The sequence below is a fragment of the Danio rerio genome, chromosome 23 (genome assembly GCF_052040795.2).
Source record: "Danio rerio strain M-AB ecotype USA chromosome 23, GRCz13ab, whole genome shotgun sequence".
Lineage (NCBI taxonomy): Eukaryota > Metazoa > Chordata > Actinopteri > Cypriniformes > Danionidae > Danio > Danio rerio.
This window is the reverse complement of record NC_141043.1, coordinates 11272581-11284717: the sequence shown is the minus strand read 5'-3', so window position 1 is coordinate 11284717 and position 12137 is coordinate 11272581. Positions and strand designations below refer to the sequence as shown.

General features: G+C 36.0%; 1 protein-coding gene across 2 annotated transcripts in view; it reads left to right on the top strand.

Moving 5' to 3' along the window:
* Positions 1 to 11450, top strand: part of cntn3a.2 (contactin 3a, tandem duplicate 2) — a 220622-nt gene extending 209172 nt beyond the window's left edge. The window contains exons 21-23 of one of the 2 annotated variants that reach the window (XM_087306662.1): positions 198 to 310; positions 684 to 849; positions 8714 to 11450. In XM_087306662.1, coding sequence (XP_087162788.1) covers positions 198 to 310; positions 684 to 849; positions 8714 to 8814 — 380 coding nt within the window. In that variant the 3' untranslated portion in view covers positions 8815 to 11450. The remainder of the gene's footprint in view (positions 1 to 197; positions 311 to 683; positions 850 to 8713) is intronic. The other variant, XM_087306663.1, reaches the window with a different exon arrangement.
* Positions 11451 to 12137: the final 687 nt, after the last annotated feature.

Here is a 12137-nt window from a genome sequence, read left to right as displayed (position 1 = left end):
AAAACTTAAAAATGAGTTGTTTGTATTTTATACAAGCAACAAAAGTCATTTTAGGAGTGTATTCGCAATGACATAACCATCATTTTTAATTCAACTATCAGTTTCAGTCTAGCAGATTAAGAGTAAACAGACAGTCAGGCACCTCTTCTGTCTCTGTCGTCACTCATCCAGTAACCGCTGTCCGTGTCTCCTCTCAGCACCCGGCCAGCCACCTTTAAACGTGGAGTGGAACCTGATTGGCTCCAAGCTCACGGTTCACTGGGAGCCCGTCATTTCCCTGGAGATGGAGTCTGATGTTACTGGCTATCAGGTAAGTGTTTTCCCAGCAGTGTAAAACCTCAGAGCTCAACCATAGGGCTTCACTTTCACATAATCCTATTAGCGCCTTCTATTCCTGCGAGCATTTAGGAAACAACTACATTAAAGTCCTTATATTATTCCTGTTGTTGGTCGATTGTACACTTTGGTGGTAACGGAAATTAAAAATAAAACAAATCTCTACCGCAGATCTGCAGAATGTATATGGTGCACAGTATAGCGAAAACAGCAGGTGTGCTAATAAACACCGCCGTTCCCCTACGGTGTATGCTAATTTGATTCTGCTTTGCTTTATCGACTAAAATAGCTTGTGCGGAATAAATCTGAGTGGTTGTTAGCACCTCTCTCTCATTTGTTCTCTCCAGGTGTCTTACAGAAGGAACCGCCATAAAGAAATTAACACAATAACAACAAATCTGACCTCGGTGGAGCTCACTCTACCTGCAGATGACGATTACGTCATACAGATACGAGCACTGAGCGACGGAGGAGAAGGCATGCCGACCGAGCCCATCAACATACACAAACTAAGTAAGAATATAACATTTTTACATCAGTTGCATCTGTCTTGATGATTACCTGTCTGTATGATTTCTGCAGTGTGGTAACAAATGAGCAGTGGTGAAAAGAGTACTGTAAAATCATACTCAAGTAAAAGTACCTTTACTTGCCCAAAAAATGTAGTACAAGTAAAGTAAAAGTACCCAAGAGTAGTGAGTATTACAATGTAAAAAAATGATGCATTTAGATTCTGTAGTGCATTTAGTGATCTTCCTATTTTCGTTCATTCCTTTTTCCATAGTTTGTTCATTCTGTCCTTTCATTCATTAGTTTGTTTGTTTGTTTGTTTGTTTGTTCATTTGTTTTTCATTTGTTTGTTCCTTCGTTCCTTTTATTCTTTTGTTTGTTCAGCTCTTTCTTCCTTCATTAGTTCGGTCCTTCTATTATTCATTCGGCCTTTCCTTCCATACTTCATTTGTTCCATTTTGTTATTGTTTAAGGCCGTTTAGCGATTTCAGTTATACTAATAATAATAATAATAATAATAATAATGATAATAATAACAATAATATTAATATTGCATTACATTTACATAGCACTTTTCTGGACACTCTAATCGCTTTACACATTTTTGGGGTGAATTTCCCCATCCACCACTATTATGCAGCATCCACCTGCAGACCACACATCAGCTGATGGTTAAGAAGAGACAAAGTGATGAAGCGAATTATGACATGGGGATGGTTAGAAGGCCAGAAAGATGTCGCTCACTCAGCAGTATAGAGTCCCCATCAAAATACTGGCCCCCCAGGACCAAGTTTGGGCACTCTTGTCATACAGGCACGCGTGTAAAGGTTTTGGACATCTTTTAGGACACTTTTCATGCTTAAAAAAGGTTTGCTGCATTTAAAAAGCGCTCATGGCTTGAGGTTGTTTGGTATTTACTTCGGTTTGATTTTACGATTTGATTGGACAGGAATCACAGGACTGCTTTTCTACTTTAGGCAATCACCATAGACAAGAAAAAATAAAGTAGACATTTTTAAAACTAAATTGTAAGTTACAATTACCAAGAAAACTACTTGATTGCAGTAGTTGGAGTATTTATAATTTGTTACTTTACACTACTGCAAATGAGTCACAAAATTAGCTTCATATTGGAAAACAACACAGAATTTGGTCATCTAGGATGAATTATTCAAAAGTAGCATTATGCGACTAAAGATATTTTGTTGGTCTAGTGTTTGTGAATATTAAACTGTAATATGAATCTAATCGTTCTGAATGTCTGTTTGAACAACTGATGCAGTTTTGTTTACTGCACACCTACCTAAACGTGTGAAACTTATTTGTCTTATATCAGCATGTAAACACTCAAATGTCCAGAGCTGATTTGTCAGTCATTTCACCAGGTCTTTACTGTTTTTTTTTTCACCAGGTCTTTACTGTTCACCAGGTCTTTACTGTCACACACTCACACACACACACTTATTCAATACGGACAACTTTAGCATACCAAATTCGGTAAAATATTAATTGTATGGAAATATAATGCTTACGACCGTCACCTATCAACTGCAGTAAACAAAACAATGCTCGATGATGCAAGCGTACCGGGGTTCAGAAGGGAAAAAATGTGAACACAACCCAACCAGGAAGGTGGCAAGGGAGACAATCGAACTCGGGTACGGTCCAGGCATTTAAACCAAGTGTGATATACTGTAGGCTAATCAAGAGCAAGCAATTAGTCAGAAGTGGCCAATCAGATGTTTTCTAGGCAGAGCAGAGAAACAGATGAACCATGACAACCATCGGGTTGTAACAATAACAATAGGGAAAACACGTATGTGTGCCATGTCTGAAAAAAAAAACGTATCTTTTTCACTGACATAACTCAGAATATTGAATAGTGTGAAACAAAGTCAAAATATCTGGTATGCACATTTTTTCACTATCCAATATATTCCGGATTTATCAGATTGATACATTTTTTAATAGTTTACCATCCAGTTTCACTTTATAATTCAACTAAACTACAAAATAAAATATTTCTGAATCAGACATGACCAAAAGTGCTGATGCTGAAGCGTCTAAAGCATTTAATCAATGCTTTTCCCATCTTTTTTTTTTTCTTATTTAGTTGTTATGAACATCATAATGCTTTAGGACTTAAATAAAACACAACAAGCTATAGAAAGGCATGAAAAAACCTCTGCCCTCTTGGAGTCCCAGTTGAATGGTGTTACTTAAAAAAAAAAGAGTGATTTATGAATTTGATAGTATCGGTTGTTCATATTTCGCCTCATTTATTCCACGTCTAACGCAATATTACATTTCCGTACATGGGTTCAACCTGCAGGCGTGTGCAAAGCCCTCTTCTTTCAAGGCCTATGATGTGAAAGATAAATATTCAATGCCAAAGGGATATTAAAACACCCAGGCCCCTATAAAATAAACAATGCACAGTTGACCTCATAATGTTCTCCTCCTGTTCCCTCGAGTGAACGGCGCAGGTGCAGATTGCCGAGTAGACTCTCTGTTACCGCGGCCCACAGAGTTCGATGCGCCTCTCTAAATGAGTTCTCACTGATTTGATGTGTCCTCCTCGTACACCTTTTATTCTCCACTGGGCTAAGCAGTCTGATCTTTATTAACTAGCCCAAGCTTTCTCCATCTATCTCTGCCCGCTGGTCTCTCTTTCTCTCTGCTCCCCCATGGAAACAGCGTCACAGGCTGATGCAACTGCTCTCTGTGTCTTATTGTTCGCATTTTTCATTTAATGGCCCGGCAATGTCTCGTTTTCACTGAGAAGCCATGGCTTTTTCGGTTGTTAATGTTGGAAATTATTAGCTGTTGCCAATAGCCAAGGCTTTCCAACCTCGTATAGCATTAATTAGGTAGTCGTTTAAACTGCGGGGGGAAAAGTGCTCGGCGAGCGTCTACTGGAAGTCGATGTAAATCTGCTCAGAGCACAAGACTGCCCGCTGCCGTATGTAGAGCTAAACACTGATAAAGATGTAATTTCATCCTTAAATTCACAACAATCAGGCCTTGGTGTTTATTTTATTCTCTCAGGAACATGTTTGCTCCTAAATTGAAATTTTGAAGGATTTTGAAAAAATCGTGAGGTGCACAGGAAAACTGATTTGATTATGTGCTTTTCCTTTATAAAGAGATTGTGAACATTATTAGAGTCCAAAAGATATTTTGTGATATTTTATATGCTTTTATATTTTATATGATATGATCTAACTTGATGTTTTCTCTTTTTTAGACCATTCTCTGTAAACCCTAGAGATGGTTGTGCGTGAAAATCTTAGTAGATCAGCAGTTTCTGAAATACTTAGACCAGCCTCTCTGGCACCAACAACTATGCCAGATTCAAAGTCACTTAAATCTCCTTTCTTCTCCATTCTGATGATCAATTTGAACTGCAGCAGATTGTCTTGACCATGTCTAAATGCATTGCTGCCATGTGATTGGCTGATTAGAAATTTGCATCAACGAGTAGTTGGACAGGTGTACCTAATAAAGTTTACATATATACATTTGAAGTCAGAACTATTAGCTCTCCTGTTAAATTTAAACTCTTTTTTTCTTCTCTTTTTTTTTTAAACTTCCACACACTCATTTACACATACACTACGGACAATTTAGCCTACCCAATTCACCTGTACCACATGTCTTTGGACTGTGGGGGAAACCGGAGCACCCGGAGGAAACCCACGCAAAGGCAGGGAGAACATGCAAACTCCACACAGAAACGCCAACTGAGCCGAGTTGAGGTTCGAACCAGCGACCCAGTGACCTTCTTGCTGTGAGGCAACAGCACTACCTACTGCGCCACTGCGTCATCATCCAATTTCAGTTTATTATAAAGAACTTTTTACAATTTTCTATACACAATAGCTTGTTTTGTAGCCAATAAAAAAAAACACACAGTTTAAGGGGCTATTAATTTTGATCTTAAATTTGTTTTTAATAAATGAAAACTGCTTTTATTCTAGTTGAAATAAAACAAATTAGACTTTCTCCAGAAGAGAAAAATATCATAGAAAAAATGGTCTGAACTTGTTAAATATCACTTGAGAACTACTTGAAAAAGAATAAATATTGCCCACGAGGGCTTATTATTTTGCCCTCAACTGTATGTAGTGTATATTTCATGATTATTCATAATTATTGAGCCATTGATAGTGTTCTTAGATTTTCGTTCCAACGAGAGTTTACTTTAAATTAAAGTTCAGATTATTTTGTGAACAGAATAACAGTATTTTTCTGAAAAAAAACTTGCCTGTGTGTTTTTTTAATCATATTGCAGATTCTGAAAGTAAAAACAGCAGGGGTGTTATGATACAGGTAACGCACGATTCAATTCTGTGGCGATATGAGGCCCACGATAATGATAATATCACGATTTGCAATATCTACGATATTCAATATATTGGAAGAAATTGCATTAATGATATATCACGATATCTGTAACTCAAAAAGAAAAAATACCCAAAATAAGGAAATCTTATACATTTATTAATGCCAACATTTCCAACATTGTGCAAAGAAATATGCATTAGCATAATAACCCACTCCCCGCTGGTCTTTAATGTAAACACTATACAGCAAGACAGATAAAAGTTGTAAAAATAGTTACGAAGAACTCGGTGGCCCTTGACATTCAACCATCACAGGTTAGTGCAACCCGTTTAGCAGCCTGGAACGCACACTTCACTTTGCCCCTGATATCTGCATACAATGTAGGGATGACTTTGTCAGTAAAGTGGTGACGATTCGGTATCTCTTACCTCTGTTCCAGTGTTGCCAAAATTCTGCAAAATCCATCATACCTGACCACGCTGTAAGGGTGAAGGTCCTTGCAAATAAATTTAGCAAAGGACTTAGTGATACTCAGTGATACTCTTTGCTTTGAATGCAGTAGTGATTGTCGGCTGATTTGGTTTGCCCTCATTATCACCTGAGAGTAGCTCACCATGATAGCGAACGAGGTGCATTTGCAGATTCGTCGTGTTGCTGTTATATTTTATCTTTGCAAAGCAGTTCTTGCAGATTGCATGGTTTTTATCCATTGCCTATCTGTCGACTGTCTCGTAAAACCCGAAGTGTCTCTACACTTTAGAGTGGAAACTAGCAGGTTGGTCTTTGATTTGTTTTTCATTATTTTCCGCCATCCTTCTCACTATTCCTTTTTTCCACGCTTCTTCTGTTGTTGTTAGTTAACTTGTGTTCTTTACTGGCCGCAGCTTCCACCACTTTACCCCTATTTATTTGAACAGCGCCCCCCGCAAACAGAATGGTAGATATTGGGTAGTGACAGACACTAACAACGAGTAAATTAATAACTTTGTGTAATGAAATATTGATATTGGTCGTTAGTGTAATGATTATTTATTGTGACAGAAAGCACAACAATACATAGCAATATCCATTTTTTTCCCACCCCTAAAATACAGACAGATATATTGCAAAAAGTGCACTAGAATTAATATTTAGCTGACTATTAAAAAAAATTTATTAAAATTTTTTTTTTAAAAAGTCTGCAGAAACACTTTGATTGACATTCTCCCTTTGTACGTGTCATTAGAGTGGAAAGTTCCACCCATTAGTTACAATCTCCCCCTCATTAGCATAAACAGCCCTGATTGTGAAGCAGCTGTCTGCCATTAAAGTTTTCACAATACCTGCTAAAGATATTGTCAGTGGCTAAGATGCATTATAAATGTGGAGAGTTATAAATGTCTTCTGAGCCACTTCTTTTGACATTTACAGTTTTTCACACAGATAATGTGTCCTGTAGTCCTGTTTTGAATCTGCTGCTACGGTGACAGATAGAGGTTTGTAGCTCCACCTTCTTTTGATAAGAGGGCTAGGAGCATAAAGCAAAAGTCACCAAAACGGCACAATTTGGATCAAAGCCTAAATGGGGTTTCAAAGAGTTATTTGTGGAGTATATTGAGCTGAAACTTCACACACAAACTCGAAGAACATCAAAGACTTATTTTACATCTTGCAAAATGGGACAGAGCGGGTGCCTTTTAAGACCTCCTGAACATACTGTATATGGGTAGTTGACAAATAGATATTAAAAATACTTTTTTTCTAAAACACAAATGTTTATAGGGAAAAATTAATTATACAGTTGAAACCAGAGGTTTACATACACTCTAAAAAAAGGATCATAATCATTTTTTTTAAATGTCTGATGGTAAATTATACTAAACATTTACTATTTTAGGTCCGTTAGGATTACCTAAATGATTTACATTTACTAAATGCCAAAATAATGACAGAATTTTTTATTAATTTCTAGACAGTCAAAAGTTTACATTCCTTTCCTTGGTATTTTTTAGCTTTGCTTTTAAACTGTATAACTTTAGTCAAATGTTTTGGGTATCCTTCCACAAGTATCTCACAATAATTTAAAGAAACTTTGGCCCATTCCTCCTGACAGAATTGGTGTAACTGAGTCAGATTTGTAGGCTGTTTTGCTCGCACAAGCTTTTTCAACTCTGCCCACAAATTTTCTATAGGATTGAGAACAGGGCTTTGTGATGGCCTCTCCAAAACATTTACTCTGTTGTCTTTAAAGCACATTTTTACAAATTTGGCAGTATGCTTAGGGTCATGGTCTGTTTGGAAGACCCATTTGTGGCCAAGTTTTAATTTCCTAGCTGATGTCTTGAGAGGTTGCTTCAGTATTTCTACACATTGGTCTTTCTTCATGATGCCATTCTGGTTTCAACTGTATTTATGTAGTGTGAAGGGGCTACTAATTTTATTACATAACTTTTATACGTTTTTTTTTTTCTTTTAATATCGTATGAGGTGGCATTACAAAAAGTAAGATATATTAGTTACCCCCCCCCCCCCATACACACACCTAAAATATGTTTTCATTGTAATAATAAACATTATTATTATTATTATTATTATTATTATTATTATTATTATTATTATTATTATTATATTTATTTACAAAGGATAGAATAAATAGTATACATTAGAAGAGGCTGCAAATAAATTAGCAAACTGTTCAGCCTATTAAAATTAATAGCTATTATAAAGACATTGAATCAAGTTAACAAATCTCATTAACCTTTTCGTCACTGTATAAATTAAACCTTCTGAACAAAGAGCAGCGAATGAATCTTTCATTTAGATTTTTATTAGATTGTTTAATTACATTAAGTAACAGAGGGTGTCGCTTTAAAAATGCACAGATCCATAATGAAAGCATCCGATTGCTTTCCTAACTGTTTATGCTTATGAATGACAAAATTTGTTGTGCTTAAAAGAAAACCAATGAAAAAAATGTTTAAAAAAATGTCTTTTTAACTGTTGTAGTATCTTTTAATTAGGCAAAATGTTGCAGTTTTTCTTTATGTTACACCTTTTGTGCTGTCTTATATTATGTGCCTATTGCTGTTATTGTTTATTATGCCCATACCATTTGTTTTTGTTTTTCTCTGTAAAGCACTTTGTGCAGTCTTGTGGTGGTTGGAAATGTGCTATATAAATAAAATGAACTTAAACTAAAAAGACAAGCCACCAAGATCGACGTGCTTATATGTTGTTATTATTATTATTATTATTATCATTATTATTATTATTATTATTATTGTTATTATTATTATTATCATGTCTGTTCAAACACGCTCCCAAAACCCAGAGTGCCCGCAGAGGCGCCCCTGGTGGTTATGCGGTATAGGTTGCATATAGGGAGGTTTGGCTTTTTAATGTTTATTGCTACCCTTCACAGAAAGATTAAAAATACGAGAGAAATACTAACTGTACCTTTACGGGATGATAAGGGAGGATTGACAGGTTTGAAGTAAGTCAAAGGATTTAACTTCTCTAAAATTTGTTTTCTTTGTTCCAGGTATGAGTGTACGAGGCTCCAGAGCCTGGCGGCCCAACACTATCCCCATCTCCTTGCTTTCTGCCATCGCATTATCAACACTGCGACCAGTTTTGTGTTAACGCTCTGAAAGATCGACCGTCTTCTGGTTAGTTTGATTGTCTGCTCTCTACCCCATTCTTGAATCCTTGGAGAGGAGCACCAAAACACACTTTTGAGATGAGATTATCAATCCATCTCTCCGTAGTTATCTGAGGCAAAGCCTGCCGATCTGTTCGGAGAGCGTAACGGGAAAAACGTCAGCGTCACGGTGGTGGGATTTCATGTGCATGTTATGTACTGTGTATCATTCTCTCCTTACAAGTGATCCGAGACCCTAACAAGGTTTCAGCCGAAGGTTCTTCAAGCACGCCGGTGAATGAGGAGGGATGAGTCATATTACTGCACTAAGATTTCATCTTCTCATCGATCTCTCAGAAACAAATGCCTTACTTCCATGTACATGCCAAAGTAGTTAACATCCTTGCTACTGAGCTTCTGTTCTTTTAACCTTGTGATTGTTTTGTTTGGTTTTGTTCATTAATTGTAGGATTAGTTCACCCGGAAATCACTTACTCACTCTCATGTTGTTGCCATTGATGTTTGCTTTTCTGTTGGACACAAAAGGAGAGATTTAAAGCATGAAAATACAACAAACAGAGGTTTCCAAAGCTTCATAGAGGCCATAGAAGCACCATAAAAATTGTAAAAAGTATGCCATGTCAGTTCATTTGAAGACATATGCATTTTTTTTTTTGAGAAGAATGATGATATTTAAAGGGACAGTTAAACCAAATTTTAAATTTACCCCATCATTTATTTTCTCTTTATTCCTTTAGGAGTTTCTTTCTTGTGTTAAACAGAAAAGAATTTATTTTGAACAATGCTGGTTGCTGGGACCCATTGACTTTCATAAAAAAAATGACAAAGTGAACTATGGAACTATGGACTATGGAAGTCAATAGGTCCCAGCAACCAGAATTTTTCTAAATATATTCTTTTGTGTTTAACACAAGAAACAAATTACAATAGGTTTTGAACAAGAGAAGGGGGAATAAATGATGATAACTATCCCTTTAAGCTGTAACCTTCACGACTGATTTCAGTCTAGAACAGTGTCAGATTTGTAAACAAACCATTCATGTCCTGAAAACATTGTTAGTGATCATGACAATGATTTAAAATTTAACATTAGTGTTTCCAGAAACCTTATTTCAAAATAACAATGAATAACAAACTGTTTTAAAAAAGCATAGTTTTTTCTTTGATTTAAATGTGGACTTGGGCGTATAAGGGCAGTCATGTCTGAAAAAAAAAATTGTTGGGTGAAATTCACTCACTCCAATTGAAATTGGAGCAACTTGAAGTTTCATTTGAGGGATAGAAAAAAAGTTGGCCATTTGGCACATTAGCCAACAGAATGCCACTTGGTTTAAAAGTGGCATATTGTGAACTTTACTTCATTCGCTTCCATTTTTATGTCATCACATCAGTTGTGTGACAAGCCTCTTTAACATTTAACACTGAAATGGAAATTTTAGATCAAGAGTGTCAAACTCAGTTCCTGGAGAGTTTAATTCCAGCCCTGCTTCAACACACCTCTCTTTAGGTATCAAACAAGCCTAAAGCATTCAGTTAGTTTGATCAGATGTGTCTAATTGAGCTTGTAACTAAACTGTGCAGAGCTGCAGCCCTCCAGAAACTTTTGAAGAGTTTGACACCTTTGTTCTAGATGTACATGGCCTGAAAACCGAATCCAAAAACATGTTGTAACATATGTATTTTTAAATATTTTAGTAAATATCATAAAATATTTTTTTAAGACTTTTAAAATATGACTCAACAACTTAAATTATTTTAAATGAATATCATGTCACTTTCCGCGTGCGGAATAATACCTTTTGGGGTCATATATTCTGCTGTTTCAACCAAAAATACCATTTTCAGTATTTACTTTTCGGCACCCGCTACTACTTTTTACACTACTATTGTTATTCATTAACTGCTTATTTGATTCTGGTCAATGAGATACTAGTACCTATTTAATAGATACACTGTAAAATCTAACATTGAAAATCGCTAAATAAAATAAGTTAGTAGTTTTTAAAAAGTTACTATGACTAAATGATAAAGAGTTATCAGAGGCAGAGGCAGACCTCAAACTGAATGAGTTATGAATGAATTATTTATATTTTTAATACGTAGCTATAATGCCTCATTCACACTAGCAGCAACTTTGTAGCTGCCTGTCTCTCTGGGTGGCAACCTGCTGCTAAAGCAGGTCTGTGTAGGTCTATACAGCACAAATACAACCAGCCTCTGAGCGAGCTGAGAGAGGATTACGTGAGCTCTACTGGTGCTCCTATTGGCTGTGGCTCAAGAAAGTTGCTCCTGATTTGCATAAGGTAAAAGGATTCTCAACTTTGTCGTGTTGCTTGACATGGCCACCTGGTCGCTAACGGTTGTTGCCGCTCGCGTAGATGATGGTCCATTGTCACTTTGCCACTACAAGTTGCTCGTGGTGTAAATGAGGCTTAATGCATGAAGCAATACCAATCCATTTAAGTAGATATAATTGTTTAGACTTAACTAACTAACTAACTGAACTCATAGTGAACTTAAAATTTTCAAGTTACCAATACTCTAAGGGCTCTATTTTGAAGGTCGCTGAGCGCAAAACACAGGGCGCAAATGCTTTCAGGGTGTGTCAGAACGCATTTTTGCTAATTTAAGGACGGAATATATATATATATATATATATATATATATATATATATATATATATATATATATATATATATATATATATATATATATATATATATATATATATATCAGTAAGATATTATATCTTTTTCATATGTAAAGATATTTGCGTATTGCTCTACATCTTGTGTGTAGTGTGTAAGCCAGACAATAGACCGACTTTGTTCTGGTCTAAAGAACAGACTATTTACAGTTTCTTAAAATAGCAACGCGCCAAAACACGTCTGCTTTTTTAGACCAGAACGCCTATGGGCGCACATTTGAGCGCAAATGCATTTGCTATTTAAACAGTGTGGCGCAACACCTCAAAATGACCCTTGAGCCGAGCTAAAAGTAGCAAAAGACTATTGCGCTGCGCCTTACGCCACATTGCGCCGGGTGTAAGATAGAGCCCTAAATGTTTGATGATATTAACACAAATAATATATGTGTATATGACTCTCTCTCCCTCTCTCTCTCTCTCTCTCTCTCTCTCTCTCTCTCTCTCTCTCTCTCTCTCTCTCTCTTTCTCTATATATATATATATATATATATATATATATATATATATATATATAAAATTATTATTACATTATTATTATTATTATTATATGTACATAAATAATATTATGTTTACAGTACTCGTACCATTTTGTTTCAA